Below are 20,353 nucleotides of genomic sequence, written 5' to 3'. Positions count from 1 at the left end.
GGCAGGAGCCCACGAGCAGGAGCAGTTTTTGGCTGCCCAGCATGTGCCACTTTGCCAGGCAGGACGGGACAGAGGAGCTGGTAGGGGCAGGAGGACTCAGCTGCCTTTCATCTCTGGAGGAGAGTGATGCAACAGCACAGCAGAGCATCAGGCTCCAGCACGGCTGGATCAAAGCCTTGTTCTGGGTCTTATGGAAGAAAGAATCCAGCCAAGGAATCGTGCTGAGTTTTATTTTATTGAGCAGAGGGAGGACGGGCTGCTCCCGTGTTTGCTGCGACGGCGGCTTCAGCTCCTGCTGCTCGGTCCAGGGAGGACTCAGCATTTCCCCAGGTGCTTCAATCTTATTTTCCCTCCACTTCTCCTGTAAAAGGAGGGAGAGAGATTTAGACCAAGCAGCAAATGACAGACACAGCAGTGGGGGACAGAGCTCATCCATCCCAACAGGCCTGACTCGTGCCAGAGTACGTCCCTGGTACCTCACAAGGAACACCCAACCATTTTCTCCTCTCCTCTTTCTTCCCTGATTTGCCCTAGGACAAGGCAGCCTTGGCTGCACACTAAATGTAAAGCTTGCTAAGGCAAAAACATTTTGCAAGCACATTGCATCCATCAGGGATGGCTCTTATTGCATCTCCTTTAAAAGGTGACAGAGCTCAGGCAAAGGAGAGACATTCTGTTCTTCCTCTGAGATCTTGTGTCTTGTTCCACAAAGTTCATTCAGACTTTTCAGGAAAAACTTGGCATGGCTCAGCTCCCACATTCCTCCAGGCACTTCTCAGTACCCAGGAGTGTGGGCAGAGAGAGCTGCAGCCTGTGGCACATAGTGGGAATTGTGCATCAATTTAGTGCGTGCTGAAGGTACAGGCAGGATGCATTCGCTTCCCAGGCCCTGTGCTGCCTCTCAGCATGGCAACCAGCAGCCTGCAACGCCCAGAAATGAAGTAAAATTAACTCATAGTCACACAGCTCTGCTCCAAGGAGGAAACATTCCGCTTGGCACGGTTCAGAGGCTGGGCCATACAAGAGGAGCAGCCTGGATACAGGGCTTCCCCTCCATGAAGAACACGGCTGGATCCATGGAAATGAAGGCAAACCCTGCTATTTCAGCCCCCCCAGTGTCACTTACAGCACTGCCTTGCAGAAGGCACACTTGTTCCCATAGGTGACGCCATCCGTGCCGCAGTGAGGGTTGGACTCCCTCGTGCAGTACACGCTTCTGTTTACAAACTCTCTGCAAATCTGCACAAGGAATAATGATAATAATAAAAAAACCCGACCCTTTCAGGACCCCCATACTCTTTGTTTCACTTTTCAAGCTGGACCCAAGGTCATTAATGTAATGCTTTTTCTGACGAGTGCTGACACTGCCTATTTTCTGACACAAAAAGCCCTCTCAGAAATGAGCAGAAGTGGCGTTTGAGGGGAATTTTGGCTCCATGTTTGAGGAGGGAAATTGTAGTCACCTGGGAGAGGTCTCGATCTCTCAACAACAGGAGCAGATTAGCCCAGGCATGCATGAGAGGAGTCAGCACTGATGCTCTGTCAGGCACTTGGAGCTGAGCAACCTCCCTGCTGCATGACTTCAGGTGTCTTGCGAAACCCTGCACTCAGTTTGGTGCTTGCTGAGCTCCTGCTTTCCCAGGGGAAGGAGGGGGAAACCATGTGGAAATTCCCTGGGCAATAAAAAACTATGCCCAGGAAGTGTACAGGTATTTTGTCTCTCTACAAGTCCTACAGATGGACTAAATTTGAGGGAATAGAACACTCAATAATCTATTTGTTTCATGAGAAGATTGGAAAGTGATGCAACGTTATCAAAAGTGATGCAGCACATAAACATTTGCTAAATCAACCATTTATTTCCCTGCTCTACCTGCTAACGTGGCCACACAACATCCCCCAGGTAGCAGTGAACCCCCCAGCACTGGGAATCCTTGGAAGGACCCACCTGCTCCCAGCAGACATTAAAAACTGTTTACCCAGCACCAAGATTTTGGTTATAAAAGCATTCCTCCAAGGGGAAACGCCATGACTGGATGTGGCACTCAGTGCTATGCTTTAGTTGACAAAGTGGTGATCAGTCAAAGGTTGGATTCGATGATCTTGGAGGTCTTTTCCAACAGTAATGATTCCATGGTTCTATTAAATGCAGATTCAGCAAGCAGAAACAGCAGCACTAACCTCTTCAATCTCTTGACCTGCTACATCTGGAACTAAAAGAAAAAGAAAAAAAAAAAAAAAGCAAATAAAAACCAGACAGATTTTACACGTCAGCACTACTTTCTGATAAAGTCTGAGCCAAATTCACAAACCTTTTATGCAAACTATAGTGAAACATACTCCAGGTTTTTCCTACTCCGTCATCCCTCGCAGGGGAAGAGGGGGCAGGAAATACATTATCTGAATTGCTTTTCAGTATTTTCCTATTTTGAAAAATGCGACTAAAATACCATGTAATCATTCATTCAGCTGCTAACTACACCTCAGACACACAGCCCAATCTCCTGGAAGGCAGCCACTCCCGGGGAAGCGAGCTGCCACATCGGATGTGGAACTGTGCTCCCAGAGATTTCCAAGATTTTAAACCCATGTGGGCTTGGAGGCTCCTGCACCTCTGGACAATACAAGTGGCTGGTGCTGCTGACAGGAGGGGACCATGGAGGAGGAGATCCCGTGGTTGGGCTCAAGCCATGCTCAGCACAGCCCAGGCACCCTCCCAGGACAGGCTCAGCCCAGGTGAGAATCAGAGAGACGTCATGGGGTGACAGAGAGCAGAACAGGCAGCACCGGTCAGAACCAGCACAAAAATCCCCTCTGTAACCACAGGCTCTGGGCTTGGAGCTTATCAGTCCATGCTCTCGATGTTTCTTCCTGGCAAAGCCAGCAGGCAGGCGTGTGGGTTGAGTCAGAGCTGTGAAAAGGGGCGACCCTGTCATGTCTCTAAGGGGGAGCCTGACACTCCAGGGTGGGCTGAATGCAGATCTGCAGGATCTGGGTCACAGCAGAGTGGGACAAACACCCAGCATTTGGTGAGGCTGTACCTGCTGGTCAGAGGGGTCACTGCCAGCTGTGGTGCTGCTCAGGTGGCTCAGGGCAGGAGGTGGAAGGACCTTGTCCTACACTCATCCCTCCCCAGTGGAAATCCCACCCAACCCTCAGTCAGCTCAACCCTCATCCATCAACCCCTCCTACTTCTTTTGCTATTTCTGTTGTCCTTTGGTGTTTTTTTCCTGGTGCTGGCACATTTACCCTGTCCTCGGGTTTGGCTAGGCTGCCTTAATGTTGAAGGCACTGGTGTGGCTATTTGCATATTATTTACAAAACAGCTCATTAAATAGTTTTTATAAATATTACATGCAGCTACAGAAGAACTTGTGATGATGCCTCTTGACATCTGTTTATTTTTCAGGAGATCACAGGGTTTGCTGCTATTCTGCCCGGCCTTGGAAGGAAGCATCAGCTTTCTGATGGAACCCAGTCCCAATTAAGACTCAATTAGAGACAGATGAATATTTCATAATGAATAATATGTACAAAGCAATTCCCCTCTTCTCCATGCACAGTTTGCCATTTTCTCAAGTGACTTCTTTATTCAAATTATTCACAGAAAAACAAGTATAAATAATTATTGTTCCACATATTCTTCAATAACTGTTGCCACACACCTTGCAGAGCTGGGTCAGTTGGACTCAAGCAAGTGATGACACTGACATGATCTATAGATTCAGAAATCATCACTCAGCTTCCCCACATCATCACAGAGATGTGTAAATCTCCAGATAAATAGTTGCTGGATCCTTTTAATTTGCCCTCTTTGTTCTGACTCCTTGAGGACATTTGAATTTAATTTTCAAGCTTTTCTCTGCAACATCAACGAAAGCTGAAACTTTCATCTAATTACGTCTCCACATCTCCAAGGAAAACACCAAATACCAAGATGCTTAGGATCAAAACAAGAGCAGATGACCTGGAGGTGAGCGAGTTTCTTCTCTAACTGGTTCAGCAAAACTCTCCAGTAAACATTTGTACCAAAAATTCATAATTAAACTCTGCTTTGGTATATTTGCTGAAGAAATGCTCAGAATTTTCTCACTCTGTCTCCCAGTGACACCTCCAGTACATTATCCACTGCAGAGGCACACGAGGAGTGGAAATATGTCATATGAGTGAGCAAGTCCTGCAGATATTTTCTACTTGCTCAGCTTTATCTTCAAGCCTGTCAGCCGGTGATCAAGACTCTCCAGAATTTGTTGTCAGGAGAGGTTTTGGTGTTTGTTTTTCTTTTCTAGGCTAGGGAAAAGATGACTTACCCGAGAAGAAAGAGAGCAGCAGCAGGCTGAGAAGCACTAAGGCACCTGTAGCCCTCATGCTGCAGGGCTCTTTAGTCCAAGCCAAGGTCGGAGCAGGAGGTGTTGTCTCAGTCCCAGAGCCCACAGTGTGCACACAGAGCTGCCTTTCTGTGTATTTATGTGCGTGTCCATAGCTGTGCTCATTCCCCACCTTAATTGTGAGAACTTCTCCACTTGGTTTCTAAAGCCATTATTGGTCCTGGCCGGTTTATGGTGCTTTAAGGAATGCTGCCCTGTCCACATCAAACCTAGAAAGGGATAATTACATGAGTGATAGACATGCTTGTAATGTAATTATTTTTTTTTCCCAAATAGTCACAGGATTCTCACAAGGGTGAATTTTCAAAGCAGTGATTCATCAGGGAAGCTGGTAATTTTCATTCTCTGGGCCCTCTCTGAATGCCAGCACCGAGGCTCTGAGTGTGGCGTGATGACACTCACTAGACGTTACGAAATAAATCACAGCATGAGGATGTGTTGTCTGTGAAACCAATTATACGTTGTTCCCTGGCTATTTTTGAGGATGGTTCTAAATTTGTGGAGTTGGGGTGGAGGAGCTCTGGGCTGTGACATGCTCTCCTCGCTGTGTGCACAGTCCCAGATAGGACTGCTGACTCTCCTCCCTGAACTATTTAAACTCTAGCTGTCAATGTTTTCCCAGTTTTTCACATTCACAAACATATGTTAGGGCTCTGCTCCCACTGCAAGTGGCAGTGATGGGGATTTGATGAGGAATTGGCAGATCCAAGCTCTATTTCCAGCTGAGGCTGTGCAAGGATTTCTGTTCAGGCACACCATTCGCCAAACACCTCTTCAGACAAGAATAAGCCTAAATGTTAGTGTGTTTTCCTAAGGAGACAAGGCTTAGGAGGGGAATGTGTGTAGATATATCTGGGTTTTGGTTCCCCCAGTGAATTTTGAATACACAACTAGCTGCAGCCAAATTTTACACAGGAGCGAAAGAAAAAAAAATTAAAAATAACAAACACTTTTGTACATTTTTCTAGCAACAGAGGAGAGATGCTACCAGCACCCTCAGCCAGCAAGAGAGTTTCTGCAGGAGAGCCATGCTATGGGTGCCTTACATCTGGGGAAGCATTTCAGTTTGCAGCTTGCCAGACATCTTAAAAATCCACACAGTGGCAGAGAAACCGTGAGTGACAGGCGAGCCCTCAGCTGTCTCCTAAGGGTGATCTCACGCCGCAGCCTCTCGTGTAATTTAGTTATCAAACCCGTCAGCTGCAGCGCCGAACCAGCCACGCTCAGTTCTGCCACTCACAGCACTCCTTGCTTGCCTTCAGACGTCACCTCTCGCCACCACAGCCCCGATGCCTCAGTCCCTTATCTGCCCGAAAAATGTTTTGGTTGCTGCAGCACGACTGGGCTGGCTCCAGCCTCGGCAAACACACAGGGACCAGCCCCTTCTGGGCTGAGCAGAGGAAAAGGTGAAATCACCAGCCAGGTGATTGTTGCTATTGCCCATTTCCACTTCTTGGTGACACCTGAGCAGTGGATTTGGTGGCAAAGGTGGGGGAATTCCATCTCTCTGACAGTCAGGAGGAGAAGAAAGGCAGCTGGACCTTGTGCAGCCTAAGGGGTGGCTGGGCAGAGCTGGTGGCAAGCTGAGTCCTCACCTGTGCTGGCCTCTTTCTAGATTTAAACACTACAAATTTCCATCTTCTAGCCTGCTAGAGGCTTATGAGGCAGCTGAGACACAGCCATATATTCACCATTTGCCCCCTGTTTTGCTGCACATGAGCAGCTCTTTCTGGCTTCTCCAAAGCAGGTGTCTGACTTCCTCAGGCACAAACTACCTCTGAAGAGGAGGCTCAACATAGCACCTTGCCATTGAAGACAAATTCCTGCTATGGCCAGAACTCCACTACTCTGTGGCCACTCTGTAAACTTCTTGTCCAGCAAGGAATTATAGCCAAACAGATCCACTGGCTACTTTTACAGTTCCTTAACTATTTTCTCAGACACAAAAGCAGATAAATAGTGAGAACTCTCATGACTCTCCATTTTGTCTTTCCTTAGAACCAGGCACAAAGGTATAATGTGATTTATATTACTTGCAATACCAAAATAACCCCCTGAAAATAAGAATTTTCATTCCTATTCCTGCTCTCTGTGCTGGTTCTAGGGAAGGACAAGTCTCTTACACTCTGTGGGAAGCACCTACAAAATTCTTGGTCAAGAAATTATTTACTTCAGCAAACAAGACTGAAAGAAGTGTCTTGAAAGTCACAGATTTTATCCTAAATATCAGCCTTAGCAGCAGGTGTTCTTTTACATAACAAGAGAATGGGAGGTGGAGAAAGGATGAGGAAGGGAGTGTGTGAGCCATGGCACTTGTGACTTTTTTTGCTTGTGCTGTTTGCATATTAACTCCTTGACTCACCCAAAGAGATGGCACATCATCATGAGCAGTCATATATGTCATTTTTCCTGCAGTGCATGCTTCAGGCTCCCACAAAGATGTTATCTTCACACCTTTTTTCCCCAGATAGAAAACACAATTGAGCTTCCAGCACATCTTTGGGCCCTTCTTTCCTGGAGTTAGAAAACCCAAGACCATTTCCTGAAGTGTCCTCTGCCTCAAATACCACCGGTACAGCTTTTCAGATCTCTTCTCCAAGAAGCTGAAAGCCTGAGCCCAGCCTAATTTCTCCTCAGGTTCTCATTAGGCTCATTACAGCCTTACACAGCTTGCTGTAATTTTCTGCTGATGGGCACAGTCTCAATGGACACACCCTTCAAGGAAGCAGCAGTTCCTAATTTTCTTCCCCATGAGATACTTCCTCCCTTTGCCATAAGCCTCCTTTTTATAAGGCACCACCAGACCTGTCCCTTGCCCAGGTGTGCCCAGGTAAAGCTGATCACACCCCCTTTCACACTTCCTCAGGACCATCCCACCAGGACAAGGTCCCTAAAAGGAACAATTCCTCCAAGTTGCTGTGACAAAGACAAATCCATTTACACTCTGCAAAACTTCAAAATTAGATTTAAAGTTGTGCTATTTTATAGCATTTTCTGGTGGTTTGCTACAGAATGGCATTCTCTCATAAGGGCTTAGGCTGATGTTTTGCTCTTTATTGTGGTTTATTTCACCACTTCTCCTGCCTGGCAGAAAAGTACCCAAAAGCCTGAAGACCATAACTCTCCTTGAAAACAAAACCAAAATCAAAAACCAATCCATGGCAAAGATAGTGGCTGCATTTAATTTATTGATCAATCAAAGCAGAGACTGATGTGTAACAGTTGAGGGAGCAAGGAAGAGCATGTTTGATTGAAGAATTTGTGAGGGAAATGCCATGTTGAAGGGTCCAGCTCCACGCTTAGCATTGGCCGTGGTGCCTGAAGAACAGAGCTCCAGCACTGCGTCTGAAGAGAGAGAGGGAGACCAAAATTAGAGACATGGATCTCATTTTTACAGCCTAACTTTACCCAAATAAGCCAAATGCCCTTGTGCTCTTCAAGTCATAAAGTACTTCCCTTAATGTTCCACCTCTTTTGAGATTCCTCAAGTTGCACACTTTCGTATGTTGAGATTTGGGACAAACCCCATAATTTTGGACACCTCCTACGGTCACACTTTCAATCACCCTGACAGGGATTGCAATGCTATGAGCCTGCAAGCGGGGATCTGCTTTTAATTGCAAGGGGAGGAGGAGAAAACTCACTCAGGCTTAAGATCTGTGGCGCCTGGGGGGTGGCAGAGGAGCGAGCGCTGGGAGAGGAGCATGGGGCAGGGATGGGAGCTAACGGGAGCTCTGGGGCTTCCACCCCGGCTGCCACAGCTGCCTGTGAGCTCCAGCTGCTCTGGTTTCATGGCCACTTGGTGAGCTCTGTACTTACGAGACAGCGTTGCAGAACTGGCACTTGTTTCCGTAGGTTCTGCCATCAGAGCCGCAGATGGGATTGTACTCGGAGGTGCAGAAGACGTTGCTGCCCTTTTGCTGGGTGCAGTCGAAGTTTGTGTTCTGCTAATGGAAACAAAAACAGGGTTAAAAGCTTTTGTTCCCCTATATTTTCGTACATAAGTGCTTTATGTTTATTTAATACGTGTGATACGACAAAGCGTGAAAGCACTTTTCAGGAGCAGGGGTCTGCTGTTCCAGCAATTCTGCAGACTCAGAGAATGTGCTTGCCTGGAACAGCCTGAAGTAGGGAGATGGTGGAGGCAAAAAAATCTAATAAATATTATTATAAGTAGTGAAATGACCATGCTGGTATTTCCAGGCTGGCTCTCCCACTGGCTGCTCTGGCTCAGCAGGCAAGCAGAGGCAAGTGGACAGGAAGGGGGTGGTCACAAGCCCCAGTGCACTAAGTTCTCCCACCCAGGGAACCACTGCTGCTAAGAGTGCTCCTGCATCCATGATGCAGCATCTCTTGCTCATCCAGTTTCAGAGTAAATGAAAGTCTCAGCACCCTCTGCCTGCTGCTCCCAGGCTAGAGAGGGGACCAAAAATCTCAGCCACTAATTTGGTTCCATACATGTTGACCCTGGCATAACTATTTTCCTGAAACCCTATTTCCAAACCAAACGCTCTAGCAGAGTGGAGGAATTTCTATTATTTAGTCATGAATTTGTGTTGCAAAATGCAGTTAAGAGTGCAGACTTGTGGCTTTACCTGCTGGTAGCACTGTCCATAGTTCTGCAGGTCCACTTCCAGGCCGCTCCTTTGGGGGAAAAGCAAGAGGAGAATGAATGAGCACAGTGCAGCTGCTTGGTGAGCCAAACTACCCCTTTATGCTCCAAAAAAAAAGGAGCAATACTGATCCAGAGACCCACCCCTGACCCGGGCCCTTCACTTACGCCACAGCAGTACAGAACTGGCACTTGTTCCTGTAGGTGATGCCGTTGGTGCCGCAGATGGGGGAGTACTCCGTGGTGCAGGGGATGTTGTAACCACTACCAGGCCTCAGGAAACCGGTACAATCGACCTGAAACAGTCACAAAACAGCATTTGAATCTCTGCTGTGCAGTGCAAGAGTCTTCCCTCCTCTTCCCAGAGCTGCAAGATGAAAGGGGTTTCGAGCGTGGTGGGTTTGGGGGAGCGCAGATGAAATCCTGCCTCTGGGTACAGCATCAGTATCTGTTCTGAGGTTGGCTTCATCCCTGTCATCTTGGGGATTTTCCCCCTGAATGCCACCATGAAGGATCCTTGCCTGAAATACCTCACACAGCAGCAATTTCTGCTGTGAGGTGCCTGCACTTTTCAAAAATGGAGTTTACACTCAACTCGCTGCTCCTGCAATTACTCTGAGCATATTGAAATGGGAGGCGTTGTATTATGTGAAATTGCACAGCCTGAATGTTTCTTTAGTCTCTCTCTCTAAACTAAAAATAGACATTCTTTGCCACTTCATGGTAGCTCCACATATTGATACTGACTTTCACTTAACTTTGTGATAAACATTCTGATAGAATCTGTTTTTCTGTTACAAAATTACAGTTTAGGTGAAATCCAAACTTCTTCTGGGAATTTCTTAGCTACAACAAGCCTCTAAGTCTAAATAGAAGTGTTTTCATAACACTGAAAGAAACACCCTTCAAATCAAGTTTCCTTTCTAAACTTCTGTTATGCAGAAGATATTTTGCCTTTTAAAACTCACGAGCAAAACGCAAATTAAATTTCCTGCAAATCTGAAATTCTTCATTTTCACCCCATTTCTGAGAGCTAGCAATTGTGTGGGTTCAGTACAGAACAAATCCTAGCCTAGGCTGGGTCTGGGTATCACCCACCAGGGGAAGGAATCAATCTCTGACCGTACCCTAACGCATCTTCCATCGTGTTTCTTGTCAAGAGCGCGGTTGCGGCTGGAAGGAGAGAGGCAGAAGGAAAGCAGGGATTAATCTTTTCATGCCATGTACTCATCTCAATCATTAAATCTCTCCACCCGTAAAGCCCCAGTAATTAATCAGATTCTGGAGCTTTGACACGGAAGATCCTGGGCATTAGGGAAGACAGAAACTTCAGAAAAATCTAGTCCACCCCACGATTAGTCACCACCCCAAGGGCTTCTGCCTGCTGCCTGATCTGGCAGTGGAGGTGATCAGGGGACGTTCTACTCACAAGAAGTCTCTGCAGAGGGAGCACTCGTTGGGGTAGGTGCGACCATTGGTGCCACACACGGGGTTGTAGTTGCGGGGACAGGCGATGTTCATGGTTTTTCCAGACAGCATGTAGGCGCCACAGGAAGCCTGGGAAAGGGGACTCGGAATGTCTCCAAACTGATACAAGGGTGTTCTTGCCCTAATCGTGATTTTGCTGCATTGGGATGCTACTGTGAGGAATCTCTATGGCTCCTCCGTGGTGAAAAGGAATTAAATCGAGTTTCTTACAGCATTCAAAAGCACCTCTCTGCTGTTAAGACTTAAAGTAATTTTGGCAAGAATTATGGACAAAAATGATCATTCCTTGGGGAATCAAGACAGGGAAGATATTTAGGCAGATATTCAATAGTCATATAGATTTTCTGCTGGCACTCTGTGCTGTGCTGACTCAAATTCTACATTATTAATCACTGTCTTTTTAATCATCAACATGCTAAATTATCTCTCTCTGACAAAGGTGTTTTCTTATGTTGGGAAAAGAGGTGCACTTAGGGGCACTTCTTTCTTATTCATCCTCTCTTTTTTTCCCCTCAAACGTTCCCTGGCATATAATGTGAGTATGAATTATTCATCTAGACTTAGAAATCAAGACTAAATAACAAAGATCTAATACTCACCCGTCTTTGAGCAACAGCAAGATCTAGAATAAAAACAGAAATGTATAAATATATGTATGTATAACGTATGCATGCATACATTTATAAAATGTAAAAATGTATGTATTTACAAAATGTAAAAATTGTATGATGTTCTTCACTAAAATTCCTTTGGAATCATCAATTTCTCTACAGAATAAGCAAATACACCTTCTCATTACTGAGAAGTGATATCTTCCCAAATGTTTCATCTACTCCAAGTAAATGCAAAGTGATACACCGAGATTAAAATAAAAATCACTTATTTGCAAAACCAGAAATTTTGACTCGGGAAACAAGAAACAGCACCTAAAATTTTATCCTTCTTTAGCACCATAATCCCCACTAAGGCTCAAAAGCTTAAAGCATAGATCCCCTGTGTTTATCTGCACGAGGGTGAAGTTCATTGAGAAGAGAGGCCGCGTATCCCTAAACCATCGCGTCCCCAAGAGGCTGCGCTCTCCTTCGGGATGCACAGAGACAGGGAAAGCATCAGGAGGTCTAGACCAGCATAGAGTGTAACCAAAATGAATAAAAATGACTTACCAGAAAGGCAGCCGAGGAGGACCAGCCCCAGAAGGGCACTACATCTGGCCATTTTCATGTCGGCGGTGCTGGTGGTGGCTGTTCCGAGTGGGTCGGTTGCCGGAGAGTCCGTGGATGGTTCTCAGCCTTCTCCCTCCCCAGTATTTATATGCATCTCCCCGACCTTGTGAAGTCATCACCAGAAAGCAATTATTTGCTCTGTAAACTAAGAAAATTGTATCGATTACCGAGTTGAGCTCCAAAGAGTACTTGTTTTGTTAGAGAGATGCCCAGAAGAATTAAACAAAAATGTGAGCTACACCCAGCTTGTTAACAAAGGCGCCTTGCTGTACAATGAGTGATTTGTCCTTTCCAAACAGGAGCACTGTCTCAATAGCGGATGTTGTGAAATGGCACATGGAAGTTGGGGGAAGGCAGAAAAGAACCCATTTCTTGGAAGTGTTTGACATGTTCTCCCCATATCACACATGCTAGACAGGAGCCGGGCTCTGGGAGACTTTCATGGTGCAGCAGAGGAGGGTGACAGGAGCGAGGGACACTCTAAGTTTTTACTGACATCATACCTGGGGTCCAGCAAGCATCTGTGCACTTTAATGTTGAAGTCTCAGTGAAGCTCTCCACACTATCTCCTGTAATTTCCTGGAACACTGGATTTCTCACCAACAGAAAGTCATCACAAGAGAAAAGCATTACAAAAAAACCCCAGAAGTTTATTAGACATTTCTGTGTAGGAGCAAGAGTTATTCATCCGTTGGCAATGAGCATGAGTCTGATTAAGAAATTGTGAGAATAAGTAGCCTTAAATCTGTACTGGGATAATGTTTCCTATTAATGGCAAGCAACTGGTATTCTGTGCAGGTGAAATGGGCTTGTTAATACCAAAGGCATTCCAGAAAAAATTCCAGTAACTGCAAACAGGAGGAGAGCCGTTAGGCTTCCCCCTTCTCCCTCAATTATATGGCATTAAATTTAGAGTGTCAGCTGAAAGTCGTGTTTTAGGGAAGATAAGTGATAAATAATGTGCTAGGCTCTGCTAAGTGGCTCGACTCTATCGCAAGTGAATGGAAAAACAAATAAGGGATATTGCATAAAATAATAAATTTTTGATTTAACGTAGTGACGGAAGGAAGTGACGGATGGAATTTGTGCTTCAGAAGAAGCTTGATTCATACATGTGGCTTAAAGGCAGCCTGAGTTTTAAATAGAAAATCAGAATTGGTTTTCTTATTATCCTGGGAGATGTTCAACGCTTGGCATGAGCAGATAAATCATAAAAATGTAGCTGAAAGTGTAAGGGAACTGCAGTCACAGAATGGAGCTTGTGGAATTTGGCCTGTTTATATCAATGAAATCATTTTCCTGAAAAATAAATGAATAATGCTATTTGGATCTCTTTCACAAATATCACAAGTTGAAGGGTTCCTTTGAAAGTTGTTTCTGTCGCATTCTTAGCATCCTGAGTGAGTTGACTTTCAGATTCCTTGAACTGATTGTGAGCATATTTGGAAAGGAAGCGGTAGTCACGGAAGCATTAATATTGATTAATCTCCGGGGGCAGGAATGCCAAAGTCTGAAAACAAAGATTCCTCAGAACTTGCACCAGCCACTGGTGGAGGTGCTGCTTCGCCAGCCCTGTGGCTGGGGGGGCTCCAGGAGCAGAATCCGTGTCCTCTTCATCCCTGCAACCCAAACTCCCCCATCCCCACCTGCAGACCCGAGATCCCCATTAGCAGAAACTGTGCTGCTTCTCCTGTGGTGTTTCCTGGCAGGCTGAAGGCAGCAGGAGCTGTTGTGCCTGGCAGGTGTCTGCCAGGGAGCGGCATCACTCTCATGTTGGGCCAACACCTGCCCTTTCATTAGTTAGATCCGCTGGGAGATCCCCTCTGCCCCACCTGCTGCCCCTCAGGGTCTTGGTGGCCATCCAGGATTGCTCCAAAAGCAGCTCTTCTCCTCCAGCAGCCACGGCCACTTCCCAGGGCAGCAGAGAGGAAAAGAGAGACGAGGAAAGAGCCTTGCTACAGGGTCTGGGAGAAGGGATGGGAGACAAAGGGCAGAATCCAGGGCAGGGCACGAGAGCTGCTGGGACAGGTGTGACAGGGGATTGCACAAGGAGCCCCATTAATAGGAAACAGAGGGAATGGGACAGCAGTAATCACGGGAAAGCAGATGGACTGAAAACAGGCATTAGGAGCTGTGAAAAACAACAGTTCTCACAACAGTGAGCCTTGGGAAATATCATACACCTGTTGCAAATGGGAAGGGCAAAGTGAACCCACCTGCCCAAACCCCTCTGGGATGTGTGTGATGGCTCCAGACTCTTCTCAGTGGTGCCCAGTGACAGGACAAGGAGCAGTGGCCATAAACTAAAACACAACAAGTTCCACCCCAACATGAGGAGAAACTTCTTTCCATTGAGAGTTGCAGAGCACTGGGACAGCTGCCAGGGAGGTCGGGGAGTCTCCCTGTCTGGAGTCATTCCAAACCCACTTGGCCATGTTCCTGTGTCACCTGCTCCAGCTGTCCCTGCTTTGGCAGGGAGTTTGGACTGGACAATCTCCAGAGATTACTTCCAACCCAAACTATCCTGTGGTTCTGAGGTTCAGAAATATCATGATGGAGAGCTCAGTAAAGTGAGTTTGGGATTATTTTAATGTTTCTACAGATACGAGATCCATATAAAAGCTTAAATAAAAGTCCTAAAATGCTTCCTTCTATTTCAAACTCCTAGAGGGCAAACATTCAGGAATGGGATAAATGTTGGCCATCACAGGATGGGTCCTCTTGTATTAAGATAAATTTCCAATAACTCTGGAAATTCTAGTTTCTGGTTTCTAATCCATCACTATTTCTTCCCACAGCAGTGATAATTTCCTGGGAAGCTTTTCCCATGGTCTTGAGACTTCCTACCTCAAGTAAGTCCATAGCCTACCATAACCTAAAAAATTCTTCACTGATGCTCCCTGCTTTGGTTTAAAACTTACCAAAGGCTTCATTTGGCTACAAAGAGCAACAACAGGGATTTTTAAATTATTATTATTATCATCAAATAAGACAGTGGAAGTGTGCACTCAAGATATGTTGTCCTGCCAGCAGTGGTATCATTGTCCTTGCTCCAGTCTGCAAGAGCAGAACAAAGGGTTCAGGTCCAGCCCTTGCACTCCCCTGCACTTCCCTGGGGATGTGGAATCCTCTGGGGTCACTGGGGATGTGGAATCCTCTGCAGCTCACAGTGGATGTGGAATCCTCTCTGGTCACTGGGGATGTGGAACACCTGCAGGAGCTCCCGGCCAAGCTGCTGTTCCCAGACCTCTGCACACGGGGGCAGAGCTGGATCTTCTATGAGAGCGTAAATTCAATTTACAGCCGGCAAAGCCCCTGCTCTAAGCTGCACTCACCTATTATTTCTCCTTGTAGTTCAGCTATCTGATTGCTGCCTGAATATCTTCAGTCTTTTAAGCATAGATGATATCACAGGCAAGGGTGTCTGGAATGATTTGACTGTCTGGAAGCTGCATGTTAACCACATAAGGCTGAGGATCCCAATCCCTCAGTGAATCTCAGCTTTGCCTCGCTGCAATAGCTCTGACACAGCCAGCCCCACAAAACACCCGCAATTAATTCAGTTTTCAAATATAATTTTATTTTTCTCCACATCAAGAAAGAATGCAGTAACAAACCATGTCTCCTGAATGAAGCCATAGAGAGAAACTGCATTAACAGAAAGGTCTAGACTGGCCTGAGGTATATTTTGGCCAGCAACAAGTAGAACAATGCACAAAAATAGAAGGAAGGATATAAAATAAAGGAGAACAAAATAAATACATGCAATGTGTTAATCAGTTTGTGGGGTAGTTGAATGGCATTTCCTGAATCCAAAACATCAGATAATGACATAAAGTGCTGAGGTACTGCTCAAAGAATTGTACCATAAAATACCTTGGCAGGCAGACAATGTTTCCTGCCTTGAATTTCCTGGAGGGAGAGTTAGATTAGTAATGGTGAGAGGATTTGTGCTGTTGTGGCAGGATTTTATTGAGAAGCAATAAAAAAAATTATTTCCAACGAGGTGCTCATAAAGGAGAATTCTCTTCCTCTCCATCCTAAGGAGCATCCAGGATGAGGTGCTGGGGTGGGAGGGCAGGGGTTCTGCTGTGCCCTTGGTCACTCCTGAGCAATCCTGCTCACTCTGCATCACAGAGGATTTATCATTTCTACTCACATTTTCCCCTTAATTGCCTGCTGGATTTTCCTGTTTAGCAGACATGCCCCTGCAAGAGCATGATCCCTGAGCATCACAGGGATCCCCAGCACCACTGGGAGCTCTGCTTGTCTCCAAGGGCATCGTGATTCCTGAGCACCATCCTCATCCTCCCTGCTGCTGCCTAAGAAAAAAAAAAAATCACTTCTGGAGCTGGTGCTCTCTTACTCCCACGCTCAGCAAAGGGGGAGAAGGAGATTGAATGTGCCCCACACCCCCAGCACTACATCCCAGAGCCTCAATTTATCCTGGTCCCCAGAAATCGCATCTGACACTGAAATTCCTCCCTGCACACAGACCTCCCTCTCACAGGAGGGACATTCCAGCCCCAGAAAGGGACTTGGCACTTAATGGTTGCAGAGAGATGTGTCTTTTGGAAATAAATTGTCTCCTTTTAGAGAGCTGCTCTCTGCAGTCTCTGGGAAGTGACACATTGTCACTTAAGATCATTAACTATTTGACTGTGAGACTGCTGCCTCTACAGCACGCAGCACTGGCAGCGCCTCGCTGTTAATGAATAATAAATTAACACCATGACTCTGAGCCCTTCCTTTCATCAGCCGAGATTTCCAGAGGCCCGAGAATCTCAAAGGATCCTCTACAAGCCACAGCCAACGTAATTACCTTCAAGCAGCAGCTAAGGGATGGGTGAGGTGCCCAGATGGGCTGTGGCAGTGATTGCCAGCATCCCCTGGACATCAGGGCTGCTGGCACTGGTTTTCTGCAATGCCCATCAGCAATGAACCAACGTGGGCAGACAGGGATCTGCCTGCCCAAAGAAAAACACCCTGTGACATTGCTCTGGGAAGCAAAGCAGATTGCAAAAGGCCTTCTCAAACCTAGAGGTGGGTTTTCAATCCTGCTTGTTAGGATTGAATGTGACCTTCTTCACATATTCTCTTGTAGGTGTAAGAAATTGGTGATAACCTTGGAAACTGAAACAGAGATGAGCAGCTCATTGTGCCAGCAAGACCCTTTCTGTGTGCAGAACACTGCCAGAACACCCCAATTACATCAATCTTGGGAATGTCTCTAATTGTGTTAATGTTCAGGTTTGCCCAGGGCCTCTTCGTGCTGCCAGGATATGAAGAGTAAGGCTGGGTGAGGCTGCAGGTGTCTGACAGCAGAGCTGGGGAGGGAGGCAGCTCCTCTGCCCCAGAGAGTGTCTGACTGAGATCCCCCAGAGCAGAAAATGGACAGGAGCACCAGGATGCATCTCCAGCCCTGGTTTTCTTTTGAAAAGCCGGATGAAGGCAGATGCCCACAAAAGCTGCCCACTGACTTTGTGGTTGGGGTTGAACTTTTTGTAGATCAGAAGAACACCATTCTCCCTCTCCCTGCAATTCCCACACCCCAGGATGGTTGCAGTAATATATTCATGCAACATGTTAGGTGAAACAAGAATGAGACTAAAGCAAGACATAAATGCTGGGTCTTTTTTTTTTATTATTATTATTAGCAGAGGTTTCAGGATTGATAAGAGGTTTTCAAGGGTCAGGTCAAGGGTTTAGGAAGTCATCTGCCATGGGGAACATTGCCAGGGAGGGATGCTCTTTCTCAGCTGAATGCTGTTGATAACTTAACATGCACTAATAGACCTCAAGCCAAGACTTCGACGGCTTCTCCTGCAGAGAAAGAAATCAGAACCTCAGAGACAGAACATCTGAGCTTTTACTGTTGGTCTGTCCCTTTACACCACAGAGGAATTTCTGAACTCCATTCCACATATTTCCTTTTATTATTGACATATAAAGACAAAAAAAACCTTAATTTAAAAGACCAGATAGTCTGTAGGAAACAGACTTTGTTTGCTGAGAGAAAGCTCTTTTACAAATCACTTAAGAGGAGAATGGAGAACACTATGTTATATTTTTATATGTGAAAAAAAAGGAGTTCCCAGCAAACTCTCCCAATAAAAGAAAAATACCCTTGCTGCTGAGAGAACAAACAAACAAAATGAAAGAACTTTACTTCTCCAACCAGTCTCCAAGATTGATTAGCCAGTTTAAGCTAAGTTAATTCACCACTTGAAGAGATTTATTCCATACGTACAAGAATGCATTGCAGAACAAGCATTTGTTGGAGTATGTGACACCATCAGACCCGCAGTGGGGGACATACTCCATGGTACACACATTCCTGTAAGTCCTTTGGTTACTGCAGTAGTTGGGTGCAGACTGTATTCACAAGAGAAAAAAAAAAAAAAAAAAAAAAAGAGCTCTTAACCAAAACTGGGTGAGAAAGGTGACGTTAGGAGACCCCCCCCACACCCCTTGAGCTGCCCAGGAGCAGATGCTGAGGAAAAGCCTGGGGACAGGGCAGGATGCACTGCAGTGCTGCCTCCAGCCATGCAGAGCCTGTGCAACCACTGCAAATGAGCTGCAGTAACTTTGACAACAACTTGGACGTGAGCTGAATACTGCCCTAGTTGTTTAAATTATCACCAGATGAAAATGGCAGTTCCACCCGATAATATCTATGGCAAATATTGCTCAGGCAGCTGGGTGTCTCAGGATTTTGAAAGCCTCCATCATGATGTGATTAGTAAAGATTTATACAGAAACTGCTTTAAGGAAAGAAAGGCTGGAGAATAGAAAAATCTGTCCCTTACCAGCAGCCCAGGACTGGAACCTGCAGCTGGACCTAAAAATAAAGAAGTAAAAATGAAACATGTTACAAATGCAATTCATGGATTCTGTTAAAATCTGAGAATGCACTCCCTGAATACATATCTTCCAACTCCCTGTGTTAGCAAATTATTCTTAGACAAAATGAATTTCAGACAAAATGTTGTGCCATACTGTATGCTGATTCTGTAGCATTGTGTTAATAAGGGTTACAGTCAAAATAGAAAAAAGTGTGTAAAATAAGAGAAAGGCATTTTCTGTGGTTCAAAGAATGGAGCAGGACATGAACTCAAAGTGAAGCGAAATATTGAGGTAAACAGGGACATAAAGCTGACAAGTACACAGAGGCAGCATCTTATATGCATTGCCAATATTATTATTATTCTTAAACAAGACTAATATTTAGTGAGAGGTGAATTTATAAAGCTTTTACAGCAGCTCAGGCTCTCAAACTGTACTTCAGTTCAGGATGACTACCAGAAATGTTCACTTTCATTCAGTAAAATGATTTGTGTTTCTGTAACATTTCAGAGGTTAAATACTGGTTGTCTGAGTCCCCGGGTTGCACCACGTACATGTCACTTCTTTCATTATGCATAAACTAGCACTGAGAGTAGAGCTGTTCCCACAGTTGTTCTTACCCACTCAGTTCTGTTGCTAAAATATTACCCCATAAGTGATAGTCTCTGATGTCAAGTCTTTTCAACACTATCTTTCTAGGAGTAAATAAGTCCTTGCAGAATGGAGCTCTTTCCAGCCTGAGGATGGTTTTTTTGTGGTTTTTGAAGACAGCCAGCTCTTACTCCAAGGCAGAGCAGGAGGCAGTGGAGCCACTCACCTGAGATGCAGAAAAGGACCAGAGAGAACAGCAGCAGCAACCCCGTGGTCTTCATGGTGGCTGGATGAGCTGTGAGCAGCAGAGCTTGGCCTTTGCTCAGGAAACTCAACCTGGGTTCTGTCCTCAGGTGGCAACCACGCTTATAAGTACACCTGCACCACTGTGGGGGTGTGTGTGTGTTTGTGCATGTTCATATTTGCCTTATCCACCCTTATCCTGAAGCAACATTTGCAGCCTTTTGTCTCAGTGGTAATCGCAGCAGAGGTAAGCTGTGCTGTAAGCCAAGAAGGATGTTTCTTCATCAACAGGAGTCACGAGAAGTTTAGATGTGTGAGATACACCCTCTGCATCTTTATTTTAAGTGAAATACGTGAGAGTTTCCTTCTGAAGGACCACAGAAAATTCCTGCAGGCAAAAGAGCGACTGTACAAACTGCTGTCAGATTTTCTCTGTGTTCACCTATCAGTGCCTATTTTTGTGCAGTGCTTTTTCTCGAGAAAAACACTGAATGAAATGCTTCCGTAGCAGGAAGGCTCTCCTTTTATTTTTGTGCTTCACCCAAGTAAAACATCACTAAGTTACAGTGAAAGCAGGAAAACAATGAACCTGGAAGGCAAGCAAGAGGGCGTCCCAGACACTGAAAGGAGTCCTGGGAAATGACAAAGGATGGAGAAACTTTTATGGGACTATGCAAAAAAAAAAAATTTACAATTGTTATTTCCCCTAAAAGCCATTAGCTTTGCAGTAATAGACTTTTAGTATGATGATGACAGAATGATTTGAGACGCTAGCGTGGATCCTAAAAAAGTCGAACCCAATCTGGAAATCACTGCTTCAACCATCTGCCCATCTCTACATAAATCCTTTGTTTTACCACCAAAGCATTGCTTTTTGGGACAACCTCCATCAAGGAGAACAAGTACCCCTCTCCCTTTGATTCCCAGGAGAAATGCATGTGGGAGATATTACATTTTAGAAG

At 45.6% G+C, this 20,353-nt stretch overlaps 3 protein-coding genes across 5 annotated transcripts; all 3 read right to left on the bottom strand.

The window, feature by feature from the left end:
- Positions 1-266: 266 nt before the first annotated feature.
- Positions 267-4,540, bottom strand: LOC106853018 (serine protease inhibitor Kazal-type 6-like). Its single transcript, XM_014876054.2, has 4 exons — positions 4,311-4,540; positions 2,182-2,213; positions 1,127-1,239; positions 267-361 (listed from the first exon to the last, which is right to left on the bottom strand). The coding sequence occupies exons 1-4, from the start codon at positions 4,366-4,368 to the stop codon at positions 316-318; spliced, it is 249 nt and encodes an 82-aa protein (XP_014731540.1). The 5' UTR covers positions 4,369-4,540; the 3' UTR covers positions 267-315.
- Positions 4,541-7,564: 3,024 nt separating this feature from the next.
- LOC106853017 (double-headed protease inhibitor, submandibular gland-like) lies at positions 7,565-12,324 on the bottom strand. Of its 3 annotated transcripts, none has more exons than XM_088174009.1 (9): positions 12,215-12,324; positions 11,652-11,856; positions 11,088-11,110; positions 10,430-10,557; positions 10,128-10,173; positions 9,169-9,296; positions 8,984-9,032; positions 8,208-8,335; positions 7,565-7,733 (listed from the first exon to the last, which is right to left on the bottom strand). In XM_088174009.1, the coding sequence occupies exons 2-9, from the start codon at positions 11,707-11,709 to the stop codon at positions 7,688-7,690; spliced, it is 606 nt and encodes a 201-aa protein (XP_088030135.1). In that variant the 5' UTR covers positions 11,710-11,856; positions 12,215-12,324; the 3' UTR covers positions 7,565-7,687. The 3 variants fall into 3 exon arrangements, with proteins under 3 accessions (XP_088030135.1, XP_088030136.1, XP_014731539.1); XM_088174010.1 differs by having other exon boundaries at positions 8,208-8,332; XM_014876053.2 differs by lacking the exon at positions 12,215-12,324 and having other exon boundaries at positions 11,652-11,910.
- Positions 12,325-17,402: 5,078 nt separating this feature from the next.
- On the bottom strand, positions 17,403-19,937 carry LOC148221959 (ovomucoid-like). The gene is made up of 4 exons (XM_088174018.1): positions 19,375-19,937; positions 18,521-18,552; positions 17,962-18,086; positions 17,403-17,534 (listed from the first exon to the last, which is right to left on the bottom strand). The coding sequence occupies exons 1-4, from the start codon at positions 19,427-19,429 to the stop codon at positions 17,489-17,491; spliced, it is 258 nt and encodes an 85-aa protein (XP_088030144.1). The 5' UTR covers positions 19,430-19,937; the 3' UTR covers positions 17,403-17,488.
- Between the last annotated feature and the right edge of the window lie 416 nt (positions 19,938-20,353).

Source organism: Sturnus vulgaris, chromosome 15, assembly GCF_052056855.1.
Source record: "Sturnus vulgaris isolate bStuVul1 chromosome 15, bStuVul1.hap1, whole genome shotgun sequence".
NCBI classification, from domain to species: Eukaryota; Metazoa; Chordata; class Aves; order Passeriformes; family Sturnidae; genus Sturnus; species Sturnus vulgaris.
The sequence above is the reverse complement of the archived record's forward strand: the minus strand, read 5'-3'. Positions and strand labels throughout refer to the sequence as shown.